Genomic DNA, 25,771 nt, shown 5'->3' with positions numbered 1-25,771 from the left:
TCCATCTGCAATATGAAGATGAAAAAAAATATATATATATTTTTGACAAAACAATTTAAGAGCAGCAGCTACTGAGTTGACCTTAAAGTGAGATTATGTAGTCAATTACGGAAGTAGAAATAAAGGAGTAAGACTGAGTAAAATAAAGATGTAAGAGTGAAAAGCATGCTACATTATATTTAGCGCAACAAGTACTATTAACTCAAAATGTTACTTAGCATTTTGAACAGAGTAAGCAGGGAACAATCATCTTCCCATCATGTGGAACACAGTAGTTTTTTATTTCTGATTGTACAGTTGATTTTCTGTATTGCCGTTTTATTCAGGTGTTTGATCTATATTTGGTAATATGGATCAAACTGGAGCCTTGCTGAGCGTTAAAAGCCTATGAAACTCAACTTTTGCTTAATGAAGATATAATTCAGTTTGCTTTGAAATGTTCTGTTGCCCTCTCAGTTTCACACAAACCCTTACACATTCAAATCAGTAGCTGAAGTGCTAGAAGCGGATATCTTTAGGTTGCATTTCACCTCTCGTCCAAAAGACTTTCCAGTTCCAGTTGGCAGTTCTAGAGAAACATGCTTCAAGTCCGAGTTTAGCTCTGGTTAGACAAAGACAGCAAAACTAGTAATCGAAACATATAGCTTTTCAGAAAAGCCACACTTGAAGGGGAAGTGAAAGCAGACTGTCATACAGTATTGGTGTAACCTTGCATATTTTGAGACAGTTTTTCATGAAAGGACTTCATAGTGTTGCACAAAAAGGGACAGAAATAGATATGCCACAGGTGAAAAAGGAGACTTTGAGAGCAGCTTAGACCAGCCAACTTTTAGTGCAACTGTCAGAAAAGATACAGAGATCTGAAGGAAATCTTATGCCAGACGTGTGTCATGGAAGGAGTTTCTGAATTTTCATAACTTCATAATTTTCATGAGAACACACTAAAACATTATAGACTGTAGCATCTCATATCAAGCAATATGCTTGCTGTTACATAATTTAAGCACCTTTATTTTCAGGAGTCTGTATGAGCGTAAAGCATAACTTTAACATCTATTTTATTTATAAAGGAAATTTGGATGACACATGGTGTGATGCTTAAGCAGTCAAGCTTTCCAAACTATCAAGATATGTTAATATTACCATAATGTGAAACTGCAGCTCTAGATAAACTGGGCAGTTACATAACACTGATATCAATCTTAAGAACTTAAACTCCACTGAAGAGTTTTTGCTTGCCACTTACTTCTCTTGTCTAACAGATTATTATTTGATGCCATACATCAGTAACCTAAATGTCTTATGAAACAGTTCTGGAGTCTGCTGCTGTAAAAAAACTCAATCACAGATGAACTAATTTCAGTCTGACTCTTCCAGTCCTCAAAATAAAGTGGCTTACAACTTCACATGCAACATCCAAAATTATCTGTCAGGTTCATCACTCACTGTAGGTCACTGTTGTGTATCCCTTCTGACATGTTCAAATAGGGCACTTTGTGTAGCTGTGTTGATGTTGCCAATAGAAAACTTCTACCACACAGATTTATATCTCATAACTGTGACAGCTCTGTGAAGTTCAGCCTTTAATTAAATACCCTGCACGTAGAGTTATGGTCCTGACCTTTCATTTTCACTTCTGCTTTAGAGAAACAGATTCTTATTTGAGAGGCTGTCACACTCTTGCAGCTCACTTGTTGCCCCAGGGCCTACTTCTTCTTTTAAGGACAACTTAACTTATGACATATCCTATTTCATCAATTGCTGAGTATGGGGGATGTAAGCCACAAACTAAGGGACAAAATAACAGAAAACCTTGTAAGGGAAATTTTCAGGAAATTATAAGGGGAAGGAAATCATAAAATGTCTGCTATGAAAAAGGCCTTTTATGGTATTGTACATTTTGGCACTTGAAAGTGAATGGATACCTTTTGATCTGTATGATTAAATGTTAAGTCTACGTTTTAATTTTCTACTATTAAAGTTGATGAGTCAAAAGGAAAACAAATATATATATATATGTTGTAGATGAGGTACAAATTCATACCAGGATTATGGAATCCAATCTCAAAGCAAAACATTTAAATCTAAATTAAATTTGTCTGCAGTTCAAAAAATATGCACATCTGTTTCACCTTTACTCAGAAGAGAGTAAATCAGATTTCCTTTATTTATCCCCGAGAAGAGTTAACATCGCCAAAAAAGTATGGCTGTTATCATTAGGTTTCATGTGAGGGGTTCAGCTGGTGTTGTTTGTACTATTGGTGTTAGGCTGTAATACTTTATAATACCCCTTAATCAGTGAGTGAGGAGAGTGGTTCACAACCACTAAGAAGTGGTTGTGAAGGTTTTCAGCTCTGATATTCTACTGAGCTGAATTTCAAAAATTCCAAAAATGTTAACAAAACAGTGCGAGCATGTATTCTTATTTGTCTGAGCAACAATACAATTTTTTTATGAATGCTAAATTAACTTGTTAGGAATTGTACTCTACACTTTACTGTTGCCGGTATTATGATCAGTTACCAGTAGAGGGCGGTAGGCACCCATCACATGGAACTTCCGGAAACAAAGAACGAGCGTATCGTCCAATCAAACAAGGCTTCAGTTTTAAATGATAGTTCCGTCTCCCTGTTACTGAAACCTACAATAACATCAAAATCGACCCTAATTCTTCGGGGTTCTAGGGTAGACAAGATCATTGTACAGCTAGTGAGCGGGTTTTGAGTCCAGTCGTCTCTTGTCGACAGCTGTTTCATGGGAACCCAGGAGGAGGAGAGAGGTAAGGCAGCCGAGACTGTGATCCAGTGTCTAGAAAGCTAACGACACGTAGTTTACGCTAACTTGTAGACTTGCAGCTAACGTTAGCTACTATGTTATTGTCCTTTTCTTGTTGTCGCCGAGCCGACCATCACTTGTACATGTCTGACTAACTACATGTTAGAGCCCACAGTGTAACGTTCTCTGATGATGTGTCCGATAACCAACAACCCGAATTAGCAACGATAGCTAGCTACTTTTATGTTAACTCAACCGGTGACCTGAAGTTGCGGTAACACACGTTAGACGTGACTATAAGAGAGCAGGTAGCTTTATACACTACTGTGCTTGTTGTATTGTAATCCCAGATTCATGACCACCTATATTACACGGTAAAAACTTAATATATGTCATCAAAACTAGTAGTTTTTTAACAGTAGCTTGTGTAGCAGCTAAGCAGTTGGTGTGTATGAGGCATTGAGAGAGGACTCCCCGCTCTCAAACTTAAGTTTGCCGCGGTAAGGCATTCATGATTAAATTAACGTTATCGCCCCTGGAGGAAGCATTGAACGTGGTTTGTGGATAAATAACCAGTGAATGTCATCAAAATGAGCCTCTCAAAAAGTAAATTTATTCTTCATACATGGCACACTGATGTCTCCTGCTTTAAGGAAGTATTACGCAAAAACTCAGTAATGAAGTAGAACATTTCTTGTTTTAACTCTTTCACTGCTCTCAACATTTATTGTTCTATATGAATACTTTATAGATATTAAATTCAAAGTTCTGTAATGGATTTTACTTTTGGAATTGATCAAGGCACACCCCCCCCCCATTTTTTTTATTTATTTATTTTTTTTACAGATTGGGTAGATGTGGCAAATGATCTACTCACCAAGTGTCACGTAAACCTCAGACTGAAGAAACTGACTGACTGTGATGCAAATGTTTTCATCACCCTGTATGAGAACATCTTGGGGGAGAAAGTCCCAGGTAATGGCGAGCTACAGACCTCAATTGATTATTCAGTCATCAAAAAGAATAGCATGCAACTATGTTCCAAAGTAGTTTATTTTTTGAAACACACATGCAAATATTCTCTGGATTTAATTTTTCATCTGTAATGATTTATGTTATGCCACAGTAAAATGGGAAAAACTGAGAAAACAAGCAGTTTTACTGAATTCAATTCAGTTTTTCTTCATGTAAGTTTTTATAGAACAAGTGATTAATTTATATAGCAAATAATCAGTAAAACATTTGATTATGAAAATAATCTTGATTTTTTTTGGCCCAAACAAGGTCACTTAAATTCCAATCAGAAGGCCTCTAAGCATGATCTCCTGAGTGTGCTTAGTATGTCAGGAATGCTTCCTAAGGCCATCAAATATGCCATTAGGAGACTGTTAAAGTTGTTGAGCTCTTTCCTGTACTTAACAATGCAGGAAAGAGCTCAGCGACATTAACAGTCTTCTAATGGCATGTTGTACGTTAAAGGTCTAAAATGTTCCAGGAAGCGTGTGCTTATATAGTGCGTACATGCTAGTTTCATTCGTGCTCTGGCTATTCACATTGGTGTGTGTGTGTGTGTGTGTGTGTGTGTGTTTGTGTTGTAGATTACATTGCAGCACCATGCAGTCAAGAGGCTGATGTCCATAATACTCAGTCTGTGATTGATTCACTGTCCCTGGATTACCTTCAGATCAGCCTCTCACACATTACAGGTATAATAAGCATTTACACTGATAGAAGTAGTAATGATCAACTCATCTGAATATATAAGTGAAGAACAATGGTAATTTACTGTTACAAACATCTTCTTTGATTTGGAGCCACTTGAGAGGGTGCAAAATTTCACCATCAGTTCACTTGTGTAGAAATACCAGAGCAATAATTTGTTTTTCTTCAGCAGTAAAAAAGATGAGTACTGAGTGTAATGCTGACAAAAGTTGTGTGTTCACAGGAGAAAATATTGTCAGAGGGGACAAAAAGTCTATCAAGAACCTCCTGGAAATCTTCGATGGCCTCCTGGAATATCTCAAGGAAGAGATAAGTGAGGAGTCGCAGAATGGTGGTAGGCAGAAGAAGAACTTGTCACTTTTCCCTCATCAGCTTCACTTTATTTTTTACCAAAGGCATTTACAAAGATGTGGATCTAGACACTGTTTTTACAAACAAAATGTCTGTCGTTAATATCCCTAATGTTTACCTTTATCATTTTTAATCACACATTTTAAAGCTGCCCAATAAATCTAAACCTAACGTAAAGATTTGAGAAAGATTTCTGCTGTAGTAACTCCACAAGCTGAAGCCGTGCTAATGTTACAGAACACTAACAACAGTGAACAATAAAATATGTATTCATTTTACTTGAACATGTACTGAAAATAAATATCAGATTATCAGGACTTGTATCAGATATCAGTCATCCAAACATATTTAACCTTTGCCATTAATACACTGCTCGCATAAATAAATAGCTTTGCAGAACTTTGGAGAACAGTGCCTCAGTTGCCAATTTCACAACAGCCTTTAGCATCTGGTGTTCTTATTTTGCCGGGGCTGCTAATTATTCTTCTTCTGTCTTTTTTTTTACTGGCTGAGACACAAGGCTCTATTGAAGTGAGACTGACTGTCTGTCCTTCATCATGAACTGGACATAATGTGTCCTAAACCCAGTTTAAGACCAGCTGGCCATTTTGCAGAACTGAGCATGCCTTTGTGTGAGTGGGCCATCCCTCAAATCACTGCCAAATAGCAATTACTAGTTAATTGCTGTATCTACACTTACAAATGATGTGAGTGTACAAAAGGCTTAATCAAACTTGTGGGTAATGTTGGATGCTGAAATGTTTGTTATTCTGAGCTGTGGTGACACTGGTACAATGAAGTGTCCATCTTCAGTGTGCAACAGGGTCAAGTTCCTCTATTTTTAGCACCTAGTTTAGTTTATAACTGCTGTATTGGCTGAGTTTTGTGTTTAAAAATGACATGATGGACTCTGTTGTTGGTCAGACTTCTGATGAAATAAAAGTTACATGTCTTTGTTCCTTTTTAAAATTCCATGGAGGTCATTACATGCTGTAATCACAATTACTGCTTTCTCCTTGACGTTAGTTCTTTCATAGCTTTTCTGTTTCCTCCCCATGGGTCATTTGTGTTGTTCGTGTCTTTTCTCAGAGGAACTGAATGAAGGTCTCAGTCAGGATGTTCCGGATGAAGCCAAGGAGCCAACAAATTGCGATGCCACAAAGCACAAGAAGACTAAACTGGATGGAGAGGCCTCAACTTCCAGTGGAGAGTAAGAGCTTCTCGTAGAAAAACAAATCTGTGCCACATGAGGAATTGCGTTGCAGTTAATACTTTTTTTTAATGTTTTAAACATGGTTGTATCTTGGATGCTAACCTTTTATTGTTGTGATGATTTTGTACTAAATACTATTACTGTTTACCTAAAACCTAATGCTGCTTTGTATTTTTAGTCTGGTGGTTGCCATGGCTTTTGTCAGCTATGCAGTTCTTCTGTTAAGCACTGCTGCAACACCAATCTTAGCTAATGGCTTAGATCTGGAAAACTCACAGAATACGTTTTAACATGCAGGTGTAATGATTTTTATGTCTTTGGAGGTCTGCACTCAGTTACATGTTTTAAATCTCACAGTTTTGAGTGAGCATATTGTGGTTTGATGAATTAAGCAAGTATATCAAGGTAACTATCTATCATTTTAATGTTTAGTAGTTTTGATAACTGATATTATATCTTATTGTTCAGGTCCACTGTCCGCTCCAGCAAACATTCCCTCCATTCTTGGAATGCTGAGGAGATGGGATCAGCTAGTGAGCTCATTGGGCTGGGAGTCTCGGCACGTACATTTACAGCCAAGCAAGAAAGTAAGTAAGAATTCAAGGACATATTTACTTGTCCTCATCACACTTACTGTACTGTATTTTGGCCTAGCTGTCTATACAATGTCATCCAAGTTTTTTTGTTTTTTTGTTTTTTTTTTTTTCAACATGTCAGATATTTATGTTCCTTTGGCTTTCACAAAATGTTCTTGCTCTTTTGTTTTAAACATGTTGCTTTATACACTGATTAAAGTCACAGTATACAGAAATGACTTGACCTGGAATGTGGCTTTGCTGCAATCCACAAAGACATTCTCAGACAATTTAACATCAGTAATCAGTCCATAACCGTGTCCACACAAACCAAAACGATTACATGCGTGTGTCTGCACTATTACATCTTGATGCCTCCAAGTATCATCTATATTTTGATTGATTTATTATAATGAATTGTTTAAGATTTTAACTTGTAACTGTAATAACTCTTTCAATAAATCTGGTAATTAATCTGACGGGACCTGCTGTCTGTCCCCAAACCTCAGCAGATGCAGTCACCGCCGTTGGTCCTTTGGATGCCCAGGGCACTCCACTGGCTGAACCGCTGCACTCAGCCATCGCATTGCAGCCACCCAACCAGAGCCACACCCCCCACAGACCTGACACAGACCCACAATCACCCAGCCAACCTCCCACAGCTGATGGCTTCAACCAAGGACATGCAGGGGAAGAATCTGCTCCTGTCCCTACAGAGGTAGCTTGTAGATACAGCATGTTGAACTTCACTTGTTTTACAGTGAGTTTACCTGTTATTTGCATGCAATTTGCAAGGACATGCGAACATTATCCTCCTGAAGTTCTAGGGGCAATGAGCTGTCTCTCTGTCTTTCACACTCACATACACTTTCTATTTTAGTGGTTCCTAGACAATACAGGAAGGATAAATGTATGCTGACTCATTCAAAGGGCTGAGATAAAGTTACTTTTCAGACTTCCTGACTTTTCTTCATAACTGCACTAAAACTTATTTATCAAACCTCTGAAGGGCCATTTAAAATGATGAAACGCATTTCTATATTTGGGCTTGTTTTATGGGTCAGCTACTCACTGGCCTACAAACGTGACCAACAATAAATGATAATGGTCATCATTATTATTTTATGTACCGAAACCACCACACACACTTTGTTAGATAATAAAATGAGGTATAGCCAGGCTTGTGCATCCTATCTATGTATGTATGCTGTCAAATTAATGTTGACCAAGTTCTTATTTTGGACAACTCAGCAAAACCAAGATAATATGTTAATATAATATATTGTAATTTAATTAATTAATTGATTATTTGTTTATTTTACATTTTCTCCTACGTGTTAAGTCCTTAAGTACCATTTTCTAACCCAGAAAGACATTTTTTTTCTCTTCATGCATTTTTCTTGTTTTACGTCTCTTCCTCCCACAGACCTCTAGACCACCAGCTGAGACAGTTGTCACCAATGGGCTACAGTCCCCCCCACTTTTACAGTCTCCTAGTGAGTAAAACAATTTTACCAGAACAAAGTGACAAATGGTTTAACTGACTGATTTCTTTAACTCTACAGCACATATCATGAGATTAAAATGCCTGCTAGCATTAGAGAGAAATCATAGCTGTGAAGGTGACAGACGTTCGATCTGCAGGGCCGCAAACAAATAGCACCCTTGATCTGCAGCATCTGATAGCATCAGTCGTCACGCTGGTGACAACTGACAAGTGAAAATCCCCCAAAGGAGTGAAGTTTAACTTAGTTCCTGATGTCACATTTTGTTTAATTTCCAGCTGTGAGTGAGGAGTTTTTGTCCATGCAGCAAAGAGCCAGGACAGAAGTGGAGGGGGAGGCACTGGAGGTAAGAGGGCAACAAGTCTTAACTTGTTATACAGCAATCTCAGATCTAATATTGGCAAGGTCAGGTTTAGACCTGTGTATTATATTGCTATTATTACTGGGTGGACACAAGTTGATAAACTAGCTTATTGTATAAGCTAGTTTATCAACAGAGTTTAAGTCAGTTTGCTCATTTACAACCTGTCTTATTGAACAGATTTGTGCACAAGTTAAAATTGAATGGAAAATAAATTAGAATATCACACTAATTTATCTGCCAGGGTCTAGTTTCTGAATCTTCTTTGCATGGGATTAAATACTAAAGTCATTTCTCTCAGTCATCACTTATGATTCTGTAGAGGCGTGTCAGATGCAGAGACCCTGTCCTCTACCTGTATTTTCTTTTTCTCTTAGCACTTTGTTAGCATGTGCAGTGGTATGTAGCCTCCAGTCAATAACAGCACAAGGCGGTCAGCACTCTATCAAAACGTAGCGACCGAGTTTACTGTCTCCATCTCTCTGTCATGAAAAGATTCATGTCTGTGTGAGCACCCCACAGGCAGGTGTGCTGAGCAGAGGCACACAGGAAAAGGGTGAAAGCTGCACTGTATTCACTCAACATCTGTAGGGATATGCAAAGGTGTGTGTGTGTGTTTATTTGTGTTTTAGAACATAACCGCTGCGCAAGATAACATTCTCTTGACCACAGCTGCTCTCTCTCAACCGCAGGCAAGCTGCCAATTTTGAAATACGTGTTCATAAACAGCAACTGAAATATTCTACATATTACACCTTTAACCAGATGAATTGTATTCTCTCTTTTGCCTAATCTCAGCCAACCAACGGGGGCCCCAGGAGGGTTTTATTCCGCACCCAGCCAGATGTCCTTTTCCTCACCCTGCAGGATGAGATGGCAGCCGCATCCCCTTCTCCAACAGACACTGAAGAGGAAGAACAAGATGAGGAGGATCTGAGTTGCACACGAATACACTCAGACAGAAGAATAAGCCACAATAATAGGGCAGGCTTACGGTAAGAGAGGTGGAGTTCAAGTTGAAAGCTGTAGAAGAAGGAACGTCCTCATAGAAGTTGCTTTACGTGAATATAATGTAGTCAGGGTCAGTTTTCTGATTGTCTGTCTCAGCTGTATGGCATCTTTCTCAGCAGGAACAGGCTGGAGGAGGACAGCTTTCGGGAGCCTCTGTCGTACCGCAGACAGAGGAACAAGCAAGCAGAAGAGGAACTGCATCACATATCTGAGAAACTCTCCCATCGACTTGAGGAACTTGATCAGGTGTGTGTACATATATTGTTTCTCACCCAAGCATAACTGTTTTTGTTTGAAGAGAGGGAGGAAGTATTAACATTTTGTGCCTGTGTATTGTCCTTTCTTTATGCTTGCAACAACGTTGAATGTGCGATTCCTGCAGATGCTTAAACGAGTTCTGAGTGAAAGTGGAGAGTCCACTGAAGTCAGAGAAGAGGACAAGCAGTCTCACCACAGTGATGGCATCATGGAGTGTCGCAAGACTCCCAGACAACAAACAGGTATGCACATTTTAGCTAAATCAATCTGCAGCCACAGAGAAATACAGAGTTTGTAAAATGGCTCTTTAATTACAGTACAGATAATTTGAATTTTAACCTGTCAGGAAGCTACAGATGTCTATTAATTTTCACAATTGCTTTCAAGAAATTTTCTAAATCATTAACAAAAAAAATACCTGTTTTGGATCTCATGCTGTGACAGATTTTGGTTAAATCAAGTTTATTTTTTATTTAGACTTAGACCACTTTTAACACAATTTATGTAAGTAGTGCACTGACGCTGAAAATAATTGCATAGAACTGTAAATTTGTTTTAGTTTCAGGTACACCTGAGGCTGAATCCACCCACCGGACACGCTCCTTGTCTCCCTCACCTCCACCAGTTCGACGCTTCCTGCAGGGACAGTTAGAAGACACCACGGCAGAGGCCTTGAATCTGGATGATGGCAAACAACAAAATCTCACAACTTTGGATCATTCAAGGCAAGAAGAGGTGCACCATAGACCGTCTCACAGGAAACACAACAAGGTATACATAGTCAGTCACTGTTTTTAGTGGTTTCCCTTTTAAAATGTAGTGCATATAATGTAATGAGGTGCACGTACTGTCGACAAGAGGCACATTGTATATTTGCTTAATTAATTAAAAATAATTTTAAAAGATAATAAAATTAAACTTCCTCTCCCTTTCAGTATCTGCAGAATAAGGCCTATAAGAAGGAGTTAAAGAAATACGAAGACAAAGAGCGGGCAGATCTAGACAAGGCACGGCTCAAAGCTCAGGAAGCCGTAAGTCATCAGTACGATGAGGACCCCCCCTCACAGCCTTTCCCTTCCATTTTCCACACCACATCCCCAATGAAGAATGTTGGAGCAGACCTTTTGTCTGTTTCTCACTGATTTGATCCTCATCATGAAAAAAAAGAATAAATAAATAAACCTCACTATTGGACGGTATATTAGTCAGTGCATTCGCAAGATGCTGTGGCTGTGTTGTGTCCATTTCATTTCTGTACTAGGGCCACTGCTCGAAAGTCTCAGTTGGTACATGTGCTGTTTGTTTCATAGGTCTATTCTTGTCCATGGTTGCTTGGGTCTGTACTTCCTTGGAAATTAGTGACTTTAACACTTTGATCAATTTATCAATTTTACTTTAACCAAGGCATTTTACAGGCATAAATTACAACAGTATAATAATTTATCTGATATCTTGTGAATACTAAATAATTGTGAATGCTAGAAAATAAATTAGTCACAACCTTGGGACTAATGGCAAAAAAACAAAAAAACGAAAACTACAGTATGCAGCACAAAGCAAGTCAATTTGTGGAAGCACATTTGCTCAAATATGCATTCATCATATAGCTTTTCCTCAGTATGTTTTTCCCTCAATAACTTTCACTATCTTTCACTATCAAAGTATAAAATACGCCTTATTTGTTGGTATGTTGAAGGAACTGAAGGAAAGGTTTCTTTAATCTGTCAACATCAACTTCACAAATAAAGTTAGCATAAACTTATAAAATGGCAAAGGGGATATCTCAGCTGCTAAGTATTAAACAAGTACCTTGAAGTTCGAAGGAACATGGGCAAAATAGGAAACATTACTCTTTAATACTGAGTGCTTGTGACTATTGAGCAATTCACCCCATTTTACCAACAGATTAGTGTTTGTCTGTCTTTCTTTCTCTGTTTAGGAGCGACAGTACAGAGAGGCCATTCTAGGGGATGTTTCTCAAGCCGCCTTAACGAAGGCCCAGCAGAAGTCACAACCTAACACACAAACCACACCAGGCCGCAAATGGCAGGAGGCCCCCAAGAAAGCTCCATCAAGTAGGTTAATGACTGATTAATAATCACCACATAGCCTTCTTATTCATTTAGTAGTCATATAGCAGTGCTTGAGGATTATGGCTAAATGTAAATATCATAATTATGATTATTATTCAAAAACTTGTTTCCTCAACACAATTTCTCCTTACTATATTGTGAGTGCAAAGCAAAACTATGCCCATCCCCTCTTTGATCATTTTACTCTGTGTTTTAATTATAAGCAAATTAAATGTTAGTGTGTGGACTGAAGCTTCATCGCTACAGAAAGTTGCACAGAATTGGCAGTCTTCATCAAGCAACTTCATCTGCATAATAATGATCCCCCCTAAAGGCACATCTCAATCTGAGTTGGTGCCAAAATCCGCATTCCTGTGATTGAGTCATCAAAATCAGTGTTGACACCGGGTTCACTCAGGGTTGTTTGAGTCTGAGCAAGTGCCAGTCTTAAGCTGCGATGACTGAGCCTTGGTATTTAGAGACACCTTGTCCTTTGACTGAAGTTTCCTTTTAGGTGTTTTGTGTGTCTTGTAGGTGTTCATATTTTTAGCTTCAGGTTGGCTGGCCCACTTGCGCTGATAATGGCAGAAGTAACAGCTCTGGTAGACTATAAAGTAAGGTCCGCGAGTGTGTTTGCTGCAGCGGCACGCTCTATTGCACATTGGGCAGTTCTTCATCAGCTGTAGGATTGCCTCCTCATCAACAACATGCTGCAGAGTTGGTCTGTTATGGGACAGAAAAGGGAGCTGAGGTTGTATGAAGCATGACCTGAGGCAGAAGCATATAAGTTTTCTGAATGGATACATTGTCTTAACACCCATACAACACCCTGAATTAATCTACTGTATACTATACTGTAATATTGTGTAACTGTCTGCCTTGTTTTAATGATACATGGTTCAGCACAGGTTTTTTGCAGACTTACTTCTCCATGGTTGCAGCGCATGTCTCTGGTACATTCATGTGATTGCCTGTGAATTAACATCAGTGTGGTCAGTCAGAAGGATGTTTTTAGATAAAAGTTGGATTAATTAACCACAAGAGAAGAAAAGGTAATTGAAGTATACTTTCAAACAAAGTTAAAACCACAAACAACTGAGTGAACTCTATTGGACAACTTCTTCAACATTAGCAGCCAGACAAACTGTATTAACCATGCTGAACATCCTAAACTTATCAGACCAAAAGTGTTTACAAGCAAACCTCTGGTCCTCTGAGTCGTAAACTGAAGCAAACCTGCACTGATCATATTATATCAAAATACCACATCTGTGTAGACCTTGATCAGTCCCAATTGACACTGATTTTAAGTTTACAACATAAACTACTGAACATTTCTGTCACCTGGCATATCTGTTTTGTGAGATGCTTGAGTGACGTAGGTCAAAAATGCTTCCTTTTGTGGATTGCTCAGTGTAGATCTTAATTAAAAACATGCAAGCCATTCTACGACTCTGAAGCAATCGTTGTTTTGTTTTGACTAACAGTTACTGCTGTCACTTGTGAATTATCTGCTGTATCACGCTGAGCATGTCTATGAAGTGCTTGGTCTGAAACGTTTGTCCATATTTTGCACACAAAAGTGCACTGTGCACTGTTTGCCATTAACAGACAAAGAGGTTCCCTTGATCATCAGTTTGTATAAAAATACCTTTGTGTCTCTACACCTGTCAACAGTGTGGTTCACTGATTATCTGTGTTGACAAGGTGTCCTCATGAATCCCACAGCACATTTACGCATGACCATAATGCGCAGCTATGGCTACTTAAAGCACCTATGATATCATTAATTAATCCCACGTGCACATGCAAACCAGAAAGTGAAGACAATTTACTGACTCACCTGTGTTTGTGACCTGGCCTGCTGGTCTCTCCATGACTGCCCTGGTGTCTTGCAGCTGATACCACACAACGCCTTTAGTGTAAGCGTAACGTTGGGCAGCATCACTGTATCATAAGTTGTCAACTCAGATAACAGCAACACAGTCAAAACTCTCCGTGACAGTCTCACCTGTGCGCGATGGCTTTCGGCTGCGAGTGACGGAGCAGGACGAGGCCCCGGCTCCTCTCCGTCCAGGACAACAGACGGAACGGCAGCTTCTTTTCGGTCTTTTCTGATTTACGTACACCAGGGCATAGCGTTCATAGTCCTCTGCTTTGAAATGGAGACCACAAACTCGTAGGTATTGAATACGTTCCGCAGCGGTGTTCTCTCCATATTTAGGCTCATTCACTGCCCTCGGCCGCTGCTTACAACGCTCTTGGTCCTTTACTGGGAACTGGAGATAACTCAATCCAGTACGCCGTCCCCCCCAAAGATTTTTATTTATTTTATTTTTGTGAACAAAAACAGACGCTGACTAGCAAGTCGGGATATGGAAGCGTTGTTCTTCTTCTTGAATTTGCGGAAGACTAGACGCAGTTTGCTGACCCCCAGAAGTCATTTGTAGAATTACACTAAATTTAATCGTCCCACGACGATGGAAATTCGGGTTTTTCAGTCCTCAGAGCATTTTTACAGCAGAACAGCCTCACTGTATTCTCCAGAACGAAGTGCCTGCATGCAGCTTGTCCGGCGTACTGCAACTCACAGGAAGCGCCGAGATCCCAAACTGATTTGAATAGAGGTTATTTCCTGCCTTTTAAGACGAAAACTAAATGGACTTAACTGCAAGTCTGCAGTAGCCACTAAACTAAAAGCTTCAGCACGCACCCAGTAATAACCAGGTGCACGGGCTCGAATGCTTGCACATGCGCAGATATATGTATTTACCTGTTGCTCGCACACAACAGTATGAGCTCAGCCCACACGCAGTGACTCACCGTGTCTGTTACCTTCAGCCAAATGAAAAAATGTCCATCGATGTAATTATAGAAGAAGAACATCATTTCTTTGCAGATCCTTATTTGTTTGAGTCAGGCTGCCAACTAATATGCCTGGAGCTCTGGTCAGGCTGTCCAACAGGAAGGGCTTGGGAGTTGTCTTGGAAAGCAACAGGCTACCATAGAAATACTACGGCCTCTTCTCTGGTCATGTAGCAGCAATTTTAAAAAATATTTGTCTTTCAAGATAAAAAGTTTTATGAAAAGACCATCTCTCCAGTAGTGACATACCTTCAGTAGACAGAAATTGCACATCATATCTTATATCTGTAATGCTCTGGTTTGTGTGTCTTTCTCTCTCTGCAGTGAAAGTAAAAGAGAATGAGCTCCTGCCTGTGCTCTTGGAAGAGTTGCCTCATCTTCACATCTCCCCTCATGCCCTGGGTCGGATGTGGGAGCAGCAGATGCAGCAGGTGGATAGACTCCATGCACTGTCGTCTTCCCATAGCCAGCGTCACAACAAACTCTCCAGCCAGGTAGGACTGTTACCTGGCTGTTACCTGGACTGTTACAAGTCACAACCAAGTGGCCAACAGCACTAAAATGCACTGCTTGTTTTGCTTTGACGTTTGTTCCCTTTGACTCCTGGAACTCATGATTTGTGGATGGATATGTAAAATGCATTTCTTGTCTGCCAGGTGGAGGAAGCCCAGAGGAAACATGACCTGTTGGTGGAGATAATCCGCAAAGAAAAGGACCACAACAAGCGTCTGGTGAGCATCAACACGCTCAAAAGATGAACACTTAAAATTAATCTGAGTGCGTAGCTTCGTGCACAAAGTGGCATGCACCACACGTAGACTTTACCTGCCGGCTGCAGACACCAGTATTTGTCGAACCAAGCGGGCCACATGCGAGCTCAAATATTTATTTTCCAGAGGGACTTCAAAGAACGCATCCAGCAGCAGAAGTCAACCCAGAACAGACTGAGGGAACAGAGACAGCAGGTAGCACGCGCCAAGAAATACTACAACGACTACCACGTCCAGCATCGTGCCCGCCTGATGAGGGCACGCACCAAGGAAGAAAGGGTGGGTAGTGATAACTTTGTGCTTCAGTTCCGGGACTAAGACTGTGACTTATGATTACTTAGATTATTATTTCTTTTTGTTAATGACTATTAGATTATTTGTCGTTCCATCCTTTTTATGTTGCTTGACCAAGAACTCAGTTTACAGTCCAAATAAATTACATTTTCTGTTATAAAACAGAGAAAAGCAGCATTTTAGAAGAACATTTTTGGCAATTTTCAAGCCTCCCTCAAACACAAGGACTCCATGGAGTCAGTGGTTCCTTAATGTCTCCGCACCTAAATATTTGTGTGGGTGTTTGAGAGGAATTCAAGAGATGCAGATGAATGCAATACTAGTGCTTGAATTACAGACCACAGGCTCATTTATAAAACATATAATCTATTTTCATCTTAAGAGCAGAAAACCATGTACACGTAGTTAAGTAAAAAATTACTTTGATGTGGAAACAATCTTATCTCTAAACTTGATGTATGTGATTTTCTTGCTGGTGATGTAGGGGTATTGCAGTCCATGTCTGTGGTGTACAGTTGCATGAGGTTTATAAACAATTTGCAGTGGCAGCACATTCCCAAGCTGCATTTGGCCTTGTATATCAACCCAATATTTAATCCACTGATCCACTGTATAAATGCGTGTTGCCTGGCTTCAGTGAACCTCGACCATCCCCATAATCTTGTCTTCTAAAAAGTCTGATTTTGTCTTGGTTGGTTGGTTTAAGTTGATCTGGTATATGTAGATCACAAGTGTGTAAATTACAAGTGTGATTCTGTGTGATTATCAGCTGTTAGTCTTTTGAGTGATGTGATAACCCAAGTATGGCTGTGTGTGTAGATGTTTCGGCAGCTGTTTGAGGAAGGTTTGGAGCTACAGAAAGTCCGGTTACGAGAGCAGAGAGCCTATGCTAGGGAGCAGCGGCTGGAACATCAGAGGCGACACCAGGATTATATCAAATCCATGGAGAACTACTACAAAGACCAAGTAGGACACACACTCTCACACGCAGTTTAAGTAGTCACACCTTCAAGTATTGTGAACAAATTACATGTATGTGTGTATGTATGTATATGTGTGTTTATATATATGTATGTGTATATATGTAAATATTATGGCCTTCACAGTCTGCTCATAACATACGTACTGTCTTTCAGTTTTCACTACTAGCTGAAAAGCTTGCACAAGAGCGACAGGAGATCCAGGTTCGGAAAAAAGCTCAAGAAAAGGTAAAATGTTTGCAACGCTTTGAATTAGAGTTGTCTCTTTATTTGAAATTCATACTTGAATAAATAAAAAAATTGAAAAAAAAAAAAAAAATTGGGAAAATTGAAGAAAGTATACCACTCATAATCATCAGTTAAAACAAATTAATTTGAACTAATTTGTTCAAATTGATTTGAACTTGACTTTGAAGTCCAACCTGTGAAGTCTCAATTCTTACTGTGCCTGGTGGATGTCATGACACAGGAAATGGTGGATTATATGATGAATTTATATTCTGATTTCCTCTGTGAAAAGTTTCAAGCACTGCAAAATGTAATCAGTTTTAAGGACTTGAACAATGGTGCTTTGCTATAACGCTGCAGTCATGGCCACATTTTGAGAATTCATCAAATTTGCATCACTTGTGGAAATCTGTGGGCAGACCTGGCCCTAAGCCCAAAAACTGAGAAGAATGACTTCAGTCAATTTAAACGCAACAAATCACCCACCCAAGTTTTATTGTGCTTCAGGTGAGGTCTTTTACTTACTGTTTACCACTTTCTTTGGCAGAAGTCCAGCTACTGTTGGATCAGTTCCATTTTGTTAGTTTAAATGGATCATGGAGTCTTTGTGGGTCAGATTCTGTACAGTTCTTAACCTAAGTGTATATCAAGATTTTAAGAAAGGCCTTTATTAGTGCCGAGCAGAACTGTTCAGACAATTCACTTTGTTTCCGAAACATTTCATGAACGGTTAAGCAGTTTTAGTGAAGATCAATCCCCATTCCCACTGTTCATAGGCTCTGCTGAAGATGAAGCGAGAGCTGCGTTCCAGGATGGAGCGTGAGATTGGTGAACTGCAGAAGATCATCATCCAGAATGACGAAGATGATTATTTTCAAGATCTGGAGGTCCAGAGGTTGCGCAATCGGGTCCAGATGGCTTCCTTCCAGTACAACACTAGCTATCTGCACTGACCAGAGAAGCAAGACAAAGAGCTGTTTTAAGCTCCACTCAGTCAAGGCTGGATTTACATCAGAGGAACATGCTGCAAAACTGATTCTGCCATTCACAACTAGGGGTACGACATTCGGCTGAACAGTACTGTCTCCTCGTGATCTTCCTTAATTGATTTGCACAGGAAGAGGAAATTCACTTTGTAAAATCTTCAAGAAGTCCAGATTATTGATTATCAGTGAACCCAATGAACTCTGACAAAATGTAGCTGCTAGTTTATTTAGCTAACTCTTCTTCTAACCTCAGCTGCTATACCTGAACTTAATGACACCTTGGACCAAGTCCCCTTCTTCCATGGGTTATAGTACTTGATACCTAAGAATGTTTTAAAGTGGCTCCCTCACTGTGCAGTCTTTGTGTGTGGATATTGTAGCAGACAACTAATGAAAATGTTCTTCCTCTTGCCAAACAGGGACCACAAATGCAAAGTTAATAAGTATGAATGTCACACACTGACTGATTTTTTTAGCTTCCCTTTTTCTCCCTGTATGTGCAATGTCTCTAATGTTTTAACCATGCTGGTGGATTATTTATTTTTGAACTTTAATGCCATTTGATTTTTAATTAACCTGGTGTTGTCCAATCATCAGGGGCGATGATAATCAGTCTTTCGTGTCTTCACCTTTTCCTCGGCCCTGTTGCATATGTTTGACTCAGCTAGAACTTACAACATGGTTGTTTTAAACCAATGCAATTGCAATGGGTTGCAATGTTAAAACACTCTACTGATATTGAACATTGTATTTAATGAGTAAATGCCCCATCAACATTTTTTGAGTGTTGGTTCATTCATCTCCTCTGGGTGGGTCACAGTTAACAGTTTATTTGCCTGAGATGCAGATTTCAGTTGTAAATCAAGTCTTTTAAACTAAAGAGGAAAACTATGCTCTGTGAGTTTTGCCTGTATTAACTGATTGCTAGTTTCAGATTTGCTGCAGCTGGGTCTGCAATGATAAAACAAGTTGTTCTGTAGACAAGAAAAAAGGTTATCCATTTTTTAATTATCGTGACTCACATGTTCAGTACTGGCTGCTTGCTTCATGTAGCTGGATGACTTTTCAACTTGCTCTGCATCCCCCCCCCCCCCCCCAGAATACAGTTTTTGTTGTACAGACAGCATTAACAACTAGTGAGATCCAATCACATGGCAAACCTAATCACCTCCATATATATGAGATCGTCTCAGCCATTATTACTGTTTGGTGACGTTGCCGAGTTGTTCTGTTCACATGCTGCATCTTTTCCATTTACCTGGAAATCACCATCGTCGTCGTCTGGCAGGTTTGTCCATTGACTGTGGCTCTGACAGAAGCAGCACGTCTGGTGAACCACGAGCTTTAGTCCTCTGACGTGTTTCCTAACTGTACATTGTCTGTGGCACTGCCGGCACGACTTGAACAGCTGAAGGATGCACTCTTCATCAACGATGAACTCTGAGGAGCTTAGAGTCAGAAAAGATGTCTGAATAGAATGACTCGTTTCAACATTATTTCAATGTAAAAAGAGTGACAAAATAATGCATGTATATGTAAAGCTGGTGATGTAAGCTTAACAACATAAATTTTAAACTAGCTTTGATTGGTATAAACATCGGCCTACCTGCCCAAATCCACCAGGTAGCGTCCATCCCCCACACTTACTGAAATGCTGAATTCTTCATCCTCGTCTTCTTGAATGTCTGTGTGTGGATCCATTTTAAAGATACCAGGTATTACTTCAACTTTCCAGTACACAATTTACTTGCAATCTCAAAAGAGTTGTTTTAGCTGGAGAACATGCTATAGAAGGACCACTGACTGACAAATGACACTTCTCCACATCCTCTCACTGTACAAAAATAAACCTAAAATATCCACAGATATGGGACATGGTTGACATCATTTGGATCCAGAGTCTGCACAGCACTGATAACTCGGCAGCCTGCTCGCTAACAGGCCTTAGCCGTCAGCCATGACATTTCAACCCATTTTCACTTTATGTAGCATCAAATGACTAATAAAAGAAAAATCAAACTTCAGTGTAATAAGACCTAAAGTGATATAAACAATCTTTTGGTAAAAGTTTTCAAAGAGTACTTTGAGTGTTATTTTGTCCTATATCCCATCTGCTAATGGGGGAAAGGGGGGGCACAGGGCACGTATGGCAAACCACAAGCTTTAGTCTTCTGATATGTTTTCCAACCATTTAAAATAACAAAAACTCACCTCCATTTTCTGACTGGTTAGTTGTCGTACACTCATTTTGACTTTTCAATCTTTGCCAAGCAGCATCTTGTTTCACTGACTCCTTAAAATGGGACAAAGAACAGCCTATCAGCACAAAGCTTAGTTAAAACAGGCAACATGATTTCATTTATTGAGCACATTACATACACTACAGCTTCACAAATACAGATTATTCTAAGTAAATAATAGTAAATTTAACTCAAATAATAAAGCAGAATAGCTGAGGTTATAATCCTGCAAGCACATTTTTAAAATTCAAGTCATTGACGGTCGATGCTTTCTCGTGCAGTGTTTCAATTAGAAAAGCCTGCACGGTGAGACTGTGAAGTGGTGCATACACAAGAAAAAGACGGCGTCAAACACACACATTAGAATAAATAAAACTGACTGCCAACATAGTGATGAAGTGACTAATCTTTTCAGCTGTACGTGGGTGATGTGTCAGAGTCACATTTACCTTTTCGTTTTCAGATGCCTGGACAGACGGAGCAGCACAAGCTTCCTGCTCAGCTTCACTTGGCGAACTCATCATAAACGGATTTTCGAAATCCATACTTTCGTTAAATAAACACAAAACAAATTCATCACCATCGTCATCGTTACTCATCATTGTATTGTAGTTTTAATCGACATAAAACTGACACATTTACTCACAGGTAAACCACCAGGTTTGAGCTCATGAACTTTTAAGGACTGGCCGTTCAGGTAGTCTCTCTGACTTGGTCTGAAGATAACTACAGACATTAAACAGGGCAGTTAGTTAGACAGAAGACTGGCAGCTCGTTTGTGCACCACATTAACGTCATATCATGGCTGATCATTTATAAAGATACAGACCTGCGGCACCATTTTGTCACCTTGTAAGTGCAGCAGCGAGGGATATTCTTGTCTTACTGCATAGTTTGATCACTGTATGCTTATTGTCGCTGCTCCTCCTCTCGTCTAACGCTCTTCTTAACGGTTGAGTGTGCTAACAATGGGCAATAATTGATTTTAGCGGCGCTAAAGGCGCCATATTTGTTTAACACAGCGAGATGACATCACGTCCGGTGCACCAGATTTCCGATCGGGTCACCTGGTCTACTAGTAGATAGTAACTGGACAATATGTCTTTGGATTGGTGCGGGGTAACTTAAATAAACCAGACAAAAACAAAATAAAACTAAGGTAAAAACTCCCATGATTGTTCCAACAATCTTCCCTGATGTCCACCGTCCCTCTGGTTCCCCTCCCGGTTATTCACATTATAAATAACTGTTTCTGTCCGATTTGAATGAAGTCTGTTCCACAGTGACATAACTACTGTTTCTGCAGTGAGTTTGATGGCTTTGGCGAGAGCGATACTGGCTGTTTCTTATTAAACAAAAAGGATGTTATTCTTTAACAAAACGGTCTCTGTGGAGGCACTTAGAATAACTACTTTAGTGGCGTAAACAATCACTTTGACAGTGCACAATTCTCTGGGGGAATTGAATGATACCACTGCAGCTGCAGTTTCAAAAACTGTTGACCCCATTAGTCACTTAGACACAAAAATGTGTAAATAGTTTCCATCTTAAAAAATATTGCAGGTATCCTCTAACAAAGAAATGTGGCAAACTGGGACAACCACCCTTTTACTTTCATCAGGTGGCTCCTTGATGTATGTGGTGGCATCAAGAAATAACAGCCGCAAACAACTACACAGAGGCAACAGAATACCACAAGGACCGATGCTCAATACACTGTCTAAAAAAACTGAAAAATAAAAATTTTAACCAGTGTCTGTTAGAGCGTCATTTCAGACGTGACAATATCTCAGCTAATATTACTGCTTGGTGACCGAGTTGCCGAGTTGTTCCGTTCACATGCTGCATCTTTTCCATTTATCTGGAAATCACCGTCGTCGTCGTCTGGCAGGTTTGTCCATTGACTGTGGCTCTGACAGAAACAGCACGTCTGGTGAACCACGAGCTTTAGTCCTCTGACGTGTTTCCTAACTGTACATTGTCTGTGACACTGCCGGCACGACTTGAACAGCTGAAGGATGCACTCTTCATCAACGATGAACTCTGAGGAGCTGAGGGGGTCAGAAGATATGCATCAACAGAATGGTTAGTTCTGTTTCAACATTATTTCAGTGTAAAATAAGTACCAAAATGATGCAGCTACATATAATTGATTATTGACGTTAAAATCTGCTTACCTCCCCAAATCCACCAGGTAGCATCCATCTCCCACAGTTAATGAGGCGCTGAATTCTTCATCCTTGTCTTCTTGAATATCCGTGTGTGGATCCACTTTACAGACATCAGCTGTTACTTCACCTTTCTTATAAACAATTTACTTGGAATCTTAAAGAAGAGAGAAGGATTGTGCTGATGGAAAGATGACTCACCTCTGTTGTCTTTGTTTTCTGACTGGTTAGTTGGCATCCACTCGTTCTGACATTTCAATCTTTGACAAGCAGCATCTTTTATCCCTGACTCCTTGAAATGGGACAAGGAACAGCAACATTGTATGTGTAATTCATGGCACAAATGGGATCAAAAATTATTCATCTCTCGCCCTTTATTACTGTACACAAGGTCCTATGGTGGCCCCCCAGGAGGAGACCAAATTGCTAATTTTGCCCGACCAACAGACCAAAACCCAAAGCTTCTCAGTTATTCCTTATATCAAACAAAAAAAAAGCAACCAATTCACGCAGTAGAGATGCTGGAACCAGAGAACGTTTGGTGTTTTTGTTTAAAAAATTAAAGAAACAATTGACTGATTGTGAAAATACTTGCTGATTGATTTTCGGTGCCAGCGACTAATCCTTCCAGTTCTACATAATAAACGGGTCAGAGTCACGTTCACCTTTCCATTTTCTGATGACTGGACAGAAGATGCAGCACAAGTTTCTTCCTCAACTTCACTTGGTGAACTCATCATCAGTGGGTTTTCATAATCTGCAGTTTGACTAAACAAACACCAAACAAAAAAACACGAGGGTACACATTCAGTTCTTGCTTTGCGTGTGTGTACTTCATCAGGCTGTGGGACTAACATCTTATACCATTATTCATATATTGTAGTTTTAAATGAGATAAAACAAACACAGGCCTCCTCACCAGGTTTCAGTTGAAGAACTTCTTTCAAGTGCTGGTCGTTCAGGTCGCTTCTCTGGCTTGGGCCAAAGATAACTACAGACATTAAATATGGCCGTTAGCTGGCTGGTTCATTGACAGACACAGAGATACATTTATGTATGCTGACATATTAAGTATTATGAATCTGTAATATAATCTGAAAAAAATAATAAATTCATAGTGGCACATTGTTTCTTAACATGTTTCCACTTGGTTATTGCTGCACTTGCAGTCATTGTTATTGTCTTACTGTGACTTTTTCTTCTTACTCTTTCTCCTTCCTGTGATTTAAGAGTCTGTAGTAACTGATTTTTGCTGAGCTTTGGACATCATATATTTTTTTTTAAAATCACATCCGGTGACCCAGGATGTCTAGAGTCACAAGTACACAGTACCTGTGTATTAATTTATTATTGATAATTCAATGACCAATTTAGCTTTTTTCTGCATATTTATTAGTTGGATTCTTAAGTTATAATTCCAGCAGTGGTGGAAAGTAAAACTCAGCACACTTAGCCACACTGTTACTGATACTGTACTTCTATTGTACTTGCCTTGCTTTCCACTTCTACTCCATTAGAGTACTACTACATTTATCTAATAGCTCCTTGATACTTGGCATTTTTATGTTTTTATATAAAAACCCAAGATGAGCTTATATAATATGAATTTGTAATAAACCTTGTTCATGAATGCAGGGTCTCTGTAAAGGCCACCACACACTTCTAGTGGGTCATACGTGATGACTGGGAGAAATTACTTTTATGAGTCTAGACTATCCCTTTTTTTTCTTTTTTTTTAATTGCCTGCAAGCCTTAAAAAAGGCTCAAATGCATGTCCAGACTTTGGAAAGTGACTGAAGTGAAACGACAGTAAAGTATTTTCATCATCATGTACTTAAAGTATCAAGCACCCATTTCAGAGTATATATTACAAAACAAAAGACAAAACAAAACAGACAAACCAACAAAAACAAAGCTTCCCCTTACCAGACGGAGGCTTAGGAGTCTCCATGAGCATGTCCTGCCTTTGCTATGCAGATACTAACTGTCCCACAGGCCAAACAACTTGTGCACACAAGGTAAAAAACACTTGGGTCTATTAATACTTATGGTGCAACTGGTCCTACAGATTAAATGAGTCAAAAGTTGATTAATTGATTATCCAATCAGATGACTGACACTGCAGACTGTAGTGGAGTAAAAGGTACAACATTTCCCCCTTAGCTGTAGTAGTATGTGAGAACAAAGTCAAACAAAATGGAAACAGTCTCTGTGTGTCACTGCTCAACCTACCTGTCCATGAGAAAGAAGGCAAACTCCGCGTCGCTCCTCATCCCCAGGCTCTGCTTCATTTCCCTCCAGCGGCTGAACGCCAGACCCAGATTCACTCTCGTTTTGGAGCGAGCTTTGTCCGCCTGGCGTTTTGCCTCGCTATACTGGCGTTTCTTCGGCGCTGTGTCCGCCATGTCCGTAGCTTTCCTGTTGGATGCGTATTCACGATCCGGCACCTGGCCGCGAACACAGCACAATAAGTAAACACACGCAGAGGACAGCGGCTCGGCAGATACAGAGGACTGGGTCCAGACCACAATCCCTCCACCCCACTGAGCTGATTGAGGAATGAAACGGAGTGATAATTCAGGATGATGGCAGGCGACAGAAACTGACGCCGCCACACACTTCTAGTGGGTCATGAATGATGATTGAGAGGGATTATTTTTGTTTGAGTCTATACTTTGTTTTGTAGGAAAATCATACGCATTCTGCCTTTAAATAATCCACTGTGTTTGAGTAAAGGTACGCAACTTTAATATTAGCAGCACTGCACGACAGTTACAATAAATCACCTTTAGAATACATTTTATTAAATGCACTTTAGCGACTGCTAACCACTCAAGTCGTTCTGGTTTAACGAGTCATTTCTTGCTTCTCTCAGATGTTTTTCTATGTTAAGCGCATGCTGAGAAGAAGGCACTCAAAACATTTTTTTTCTACATGTTTTGGATATTTCTACCTGTTTTGGGTGTTGATACATGTGTTTCTAACCTTACTGGTGTTTTACTTATACGTTTAGGAGAATCAAAACCATCTCGGTGTCCGTTTTGAAGCCATTCTTGTCCCGCTATTTTTTCCTGGCTCGTTAAACCGGGCCGATGTTCTCTTCTCCTCCCTCACTCGCTCTCCGAGTCCCGTCCCGGTCTCCTCCGATGGGAGCTTACTGGCTTTCTCTAAACGCGGTTCAGGAGTCCCCGAAGGTCTTTCTTCTGTGCCTTCTTACTTCCATTTGCAGCATGTATGGGGTGTTGTGTTTTTTATCTTGAAAGTGATGAATTAAGGCTAAAAAGAAAGGCTAAACCAAAGTGAAGATCTTATTTTTCCTGTTTGGACTTTTTTGGCTCCTACTGGCTGCCGTAACTCAGAATGTTTTTGTTTTTTTTGTTTGTTTTGTTTTTAGGTT

The 25,771-nt window shown here is 39.8% G+C and overlaps 2 protein-coding genes across 10 annotated transcripts; one reads left to right on the top strand and one right to left on the bottom strand.

The window, feature by feature from the left end:
* Positions 1 to 2,573: 2,573 nt before the first annotated feature.
* LOC124069757 (centrosomal protein of 95 kDa-like) lies at positions 2,574 to 18,745 on the top strand. Of its 8 annotated transcripts, none has more exons than XM_046409190.1 (22): positions 2,574 to 2,779; positions 3,622 to 3,750; positions 4,374 to 4,481; positions 4,721 to 4,831; positions 5,938 to 6,058; positions 6,530 to 6,648; positions 7,149 to 7,354; positions 8,063 to 8,132; positions 8,420 to 8,487; positions 9,135 to 9,194; positions 9,301 to 9,497; positions 9,630 to 9,759; positions 9,896 to 10,013; positions 10,331 to 10,542; positions 10,707 to 10,802; positions 11,711 to 11,846; positions 15,033 to 15,202; positions 15,365 to 15,439; positions 15,605 to 15,757; positions 16,592 to 16,738; positions 16,909 to 16,980; positions 17,757 to 18,745. In XM_046409190.1, the coding sequence occupies exons 1-22, from the start codon at positions 2,755 to 2,757 to the stop codon at positions 17,931 to 17,933; spliced, it is 2,700 nt and encodes an 899-aa protein (XP_046265146.1). In that variant the 5' UTR covers positions 2,574 to 2,754; the 3' UTR covers positions 17,934 to 18,745. The 8 variants fall into 8 exon arrangements, with proteins under 8 accessions (XP_046265146.1, XP_046265138.1, XP_046265155.1 ...); XM_046409182.1 differs by having other exon boundaries at positions 7,146 to 7,354; positions 9,633 to 9,759; XM_046409199.1 differs by having other exon boundaries at positions 7,146 to 7,354; positions 10,337 to 10,542.
* A 209-nt stretch (positions 18,746 to 18,954) lies between these two features.
* On the bottom strand, positions 18,955 to 25,688 carry LOC124069804. 2 transcript variants are annotated; one of them, XM_046409267.1, is made up of 12 exons: positions 25,360 to 25,688; positions 24,607 to 24,821; positions 23,294 to 23,365; positions 23,040 to 23,142; positions 22,576 to 22,666; positions 22,384 to 22,477; positions 21,036 to 22,257; positions 20,853 to 20,932; positions 20,656 to 20,752; positions 20,178 to 20,259; positions 19,573 to 19,651; positions 18,955 to 19,414 (listed from the first exon to the last, which is right to left on the bottom strand). In XM_046409267.1, exons 2-7 carry the CDS (start codon positions 24,777 to 24,779, stop codon positions 21,996 to 21,998), a joined length of 795 nt encoding a protein of 264 aa, XP_046265223.1. In that variant the 5' UTR covers positions 24,780 to 24,821; positions 25,360 to 25,688; the 3' UTR covers positions 18,955 to 19,414; positions 19,573 to 19,651; positions 20,178 to 20,259; positions 20,656 to 20,752; positions 20,853 to 20,932; positions 21,036 to 21,995. The 2 variants fall into 2 exon arrangements, with proteins under 2 accessions (XP_046265223.1, XP_046265215.1); XM_046409259.1 differs by having other exon boundaries at positions 25,400 to 25,688.
* Between the last annotated feature and the right edge of the window lie 83 nt (positions 25,689 to 25,771).

Source organism: Scatophagus argus, chromosome 2, assembly GCF_020382885.2.
Source record: "Scatophagus argus isolate fScaArg1 chromosome 2, fScaArg1.pri, whole genome shotgun sequence".
NCBI classification, from domain to species: domain Eukaryota; kingdom Metazoa; phylum Chordata; class Actinopteri; family Scatophagidae; genus Scatophagus; species Scatophagus argus.
This window is presented reverse-complemented; position numbering and strand designations above follow the sequence as displayed.

What these genes read in the sequence shown, in the direction of transcription:
- LOC124069757 (XM_046409174.1), top strand. Translation starts at nt 2,755, where the DNA reads ATGGGAACCCAGGAGGAGGAGAGAG. An exon ending in ACAACAAACTCTCCAGCCAG is followed by an intron (nt 15,203 to 15,364) that starts GTAGGACTGTTA and finishes CTTGTCTGCCAG; the next exon opens with GTGGAGGAAGCCCAGAGGAA. An exon ending in AGAACTACTACAAAGACCAA is followed by an intron (nt 16,739 to 16,908) that starts GTAGGACACACA and finishes ACTGTCTTTCAG; the next exon opens with TTTTCACTACTAGCTGAAAA.
- LOC124069804 (XM_046409259.1), bottom strand. An exon ending in GCCTTCTTTCTCATGGACAG is followed by an intron (nt 23,366 to 24,606) that starts GTAGGTTGAGCA and finishes TAATGTCTGTAG; the next exon opens with TTATCTTTGGCCCAAGCCAG. An exon ending in AGAAAACAAAGACAACAGAG is followed by an intron (nt 22,478 to 22,575) that starts GTGAGTCATCTT and finishes ATGTCTGTAAAG; the next exon opens with TGGATCCACACACGGATATT.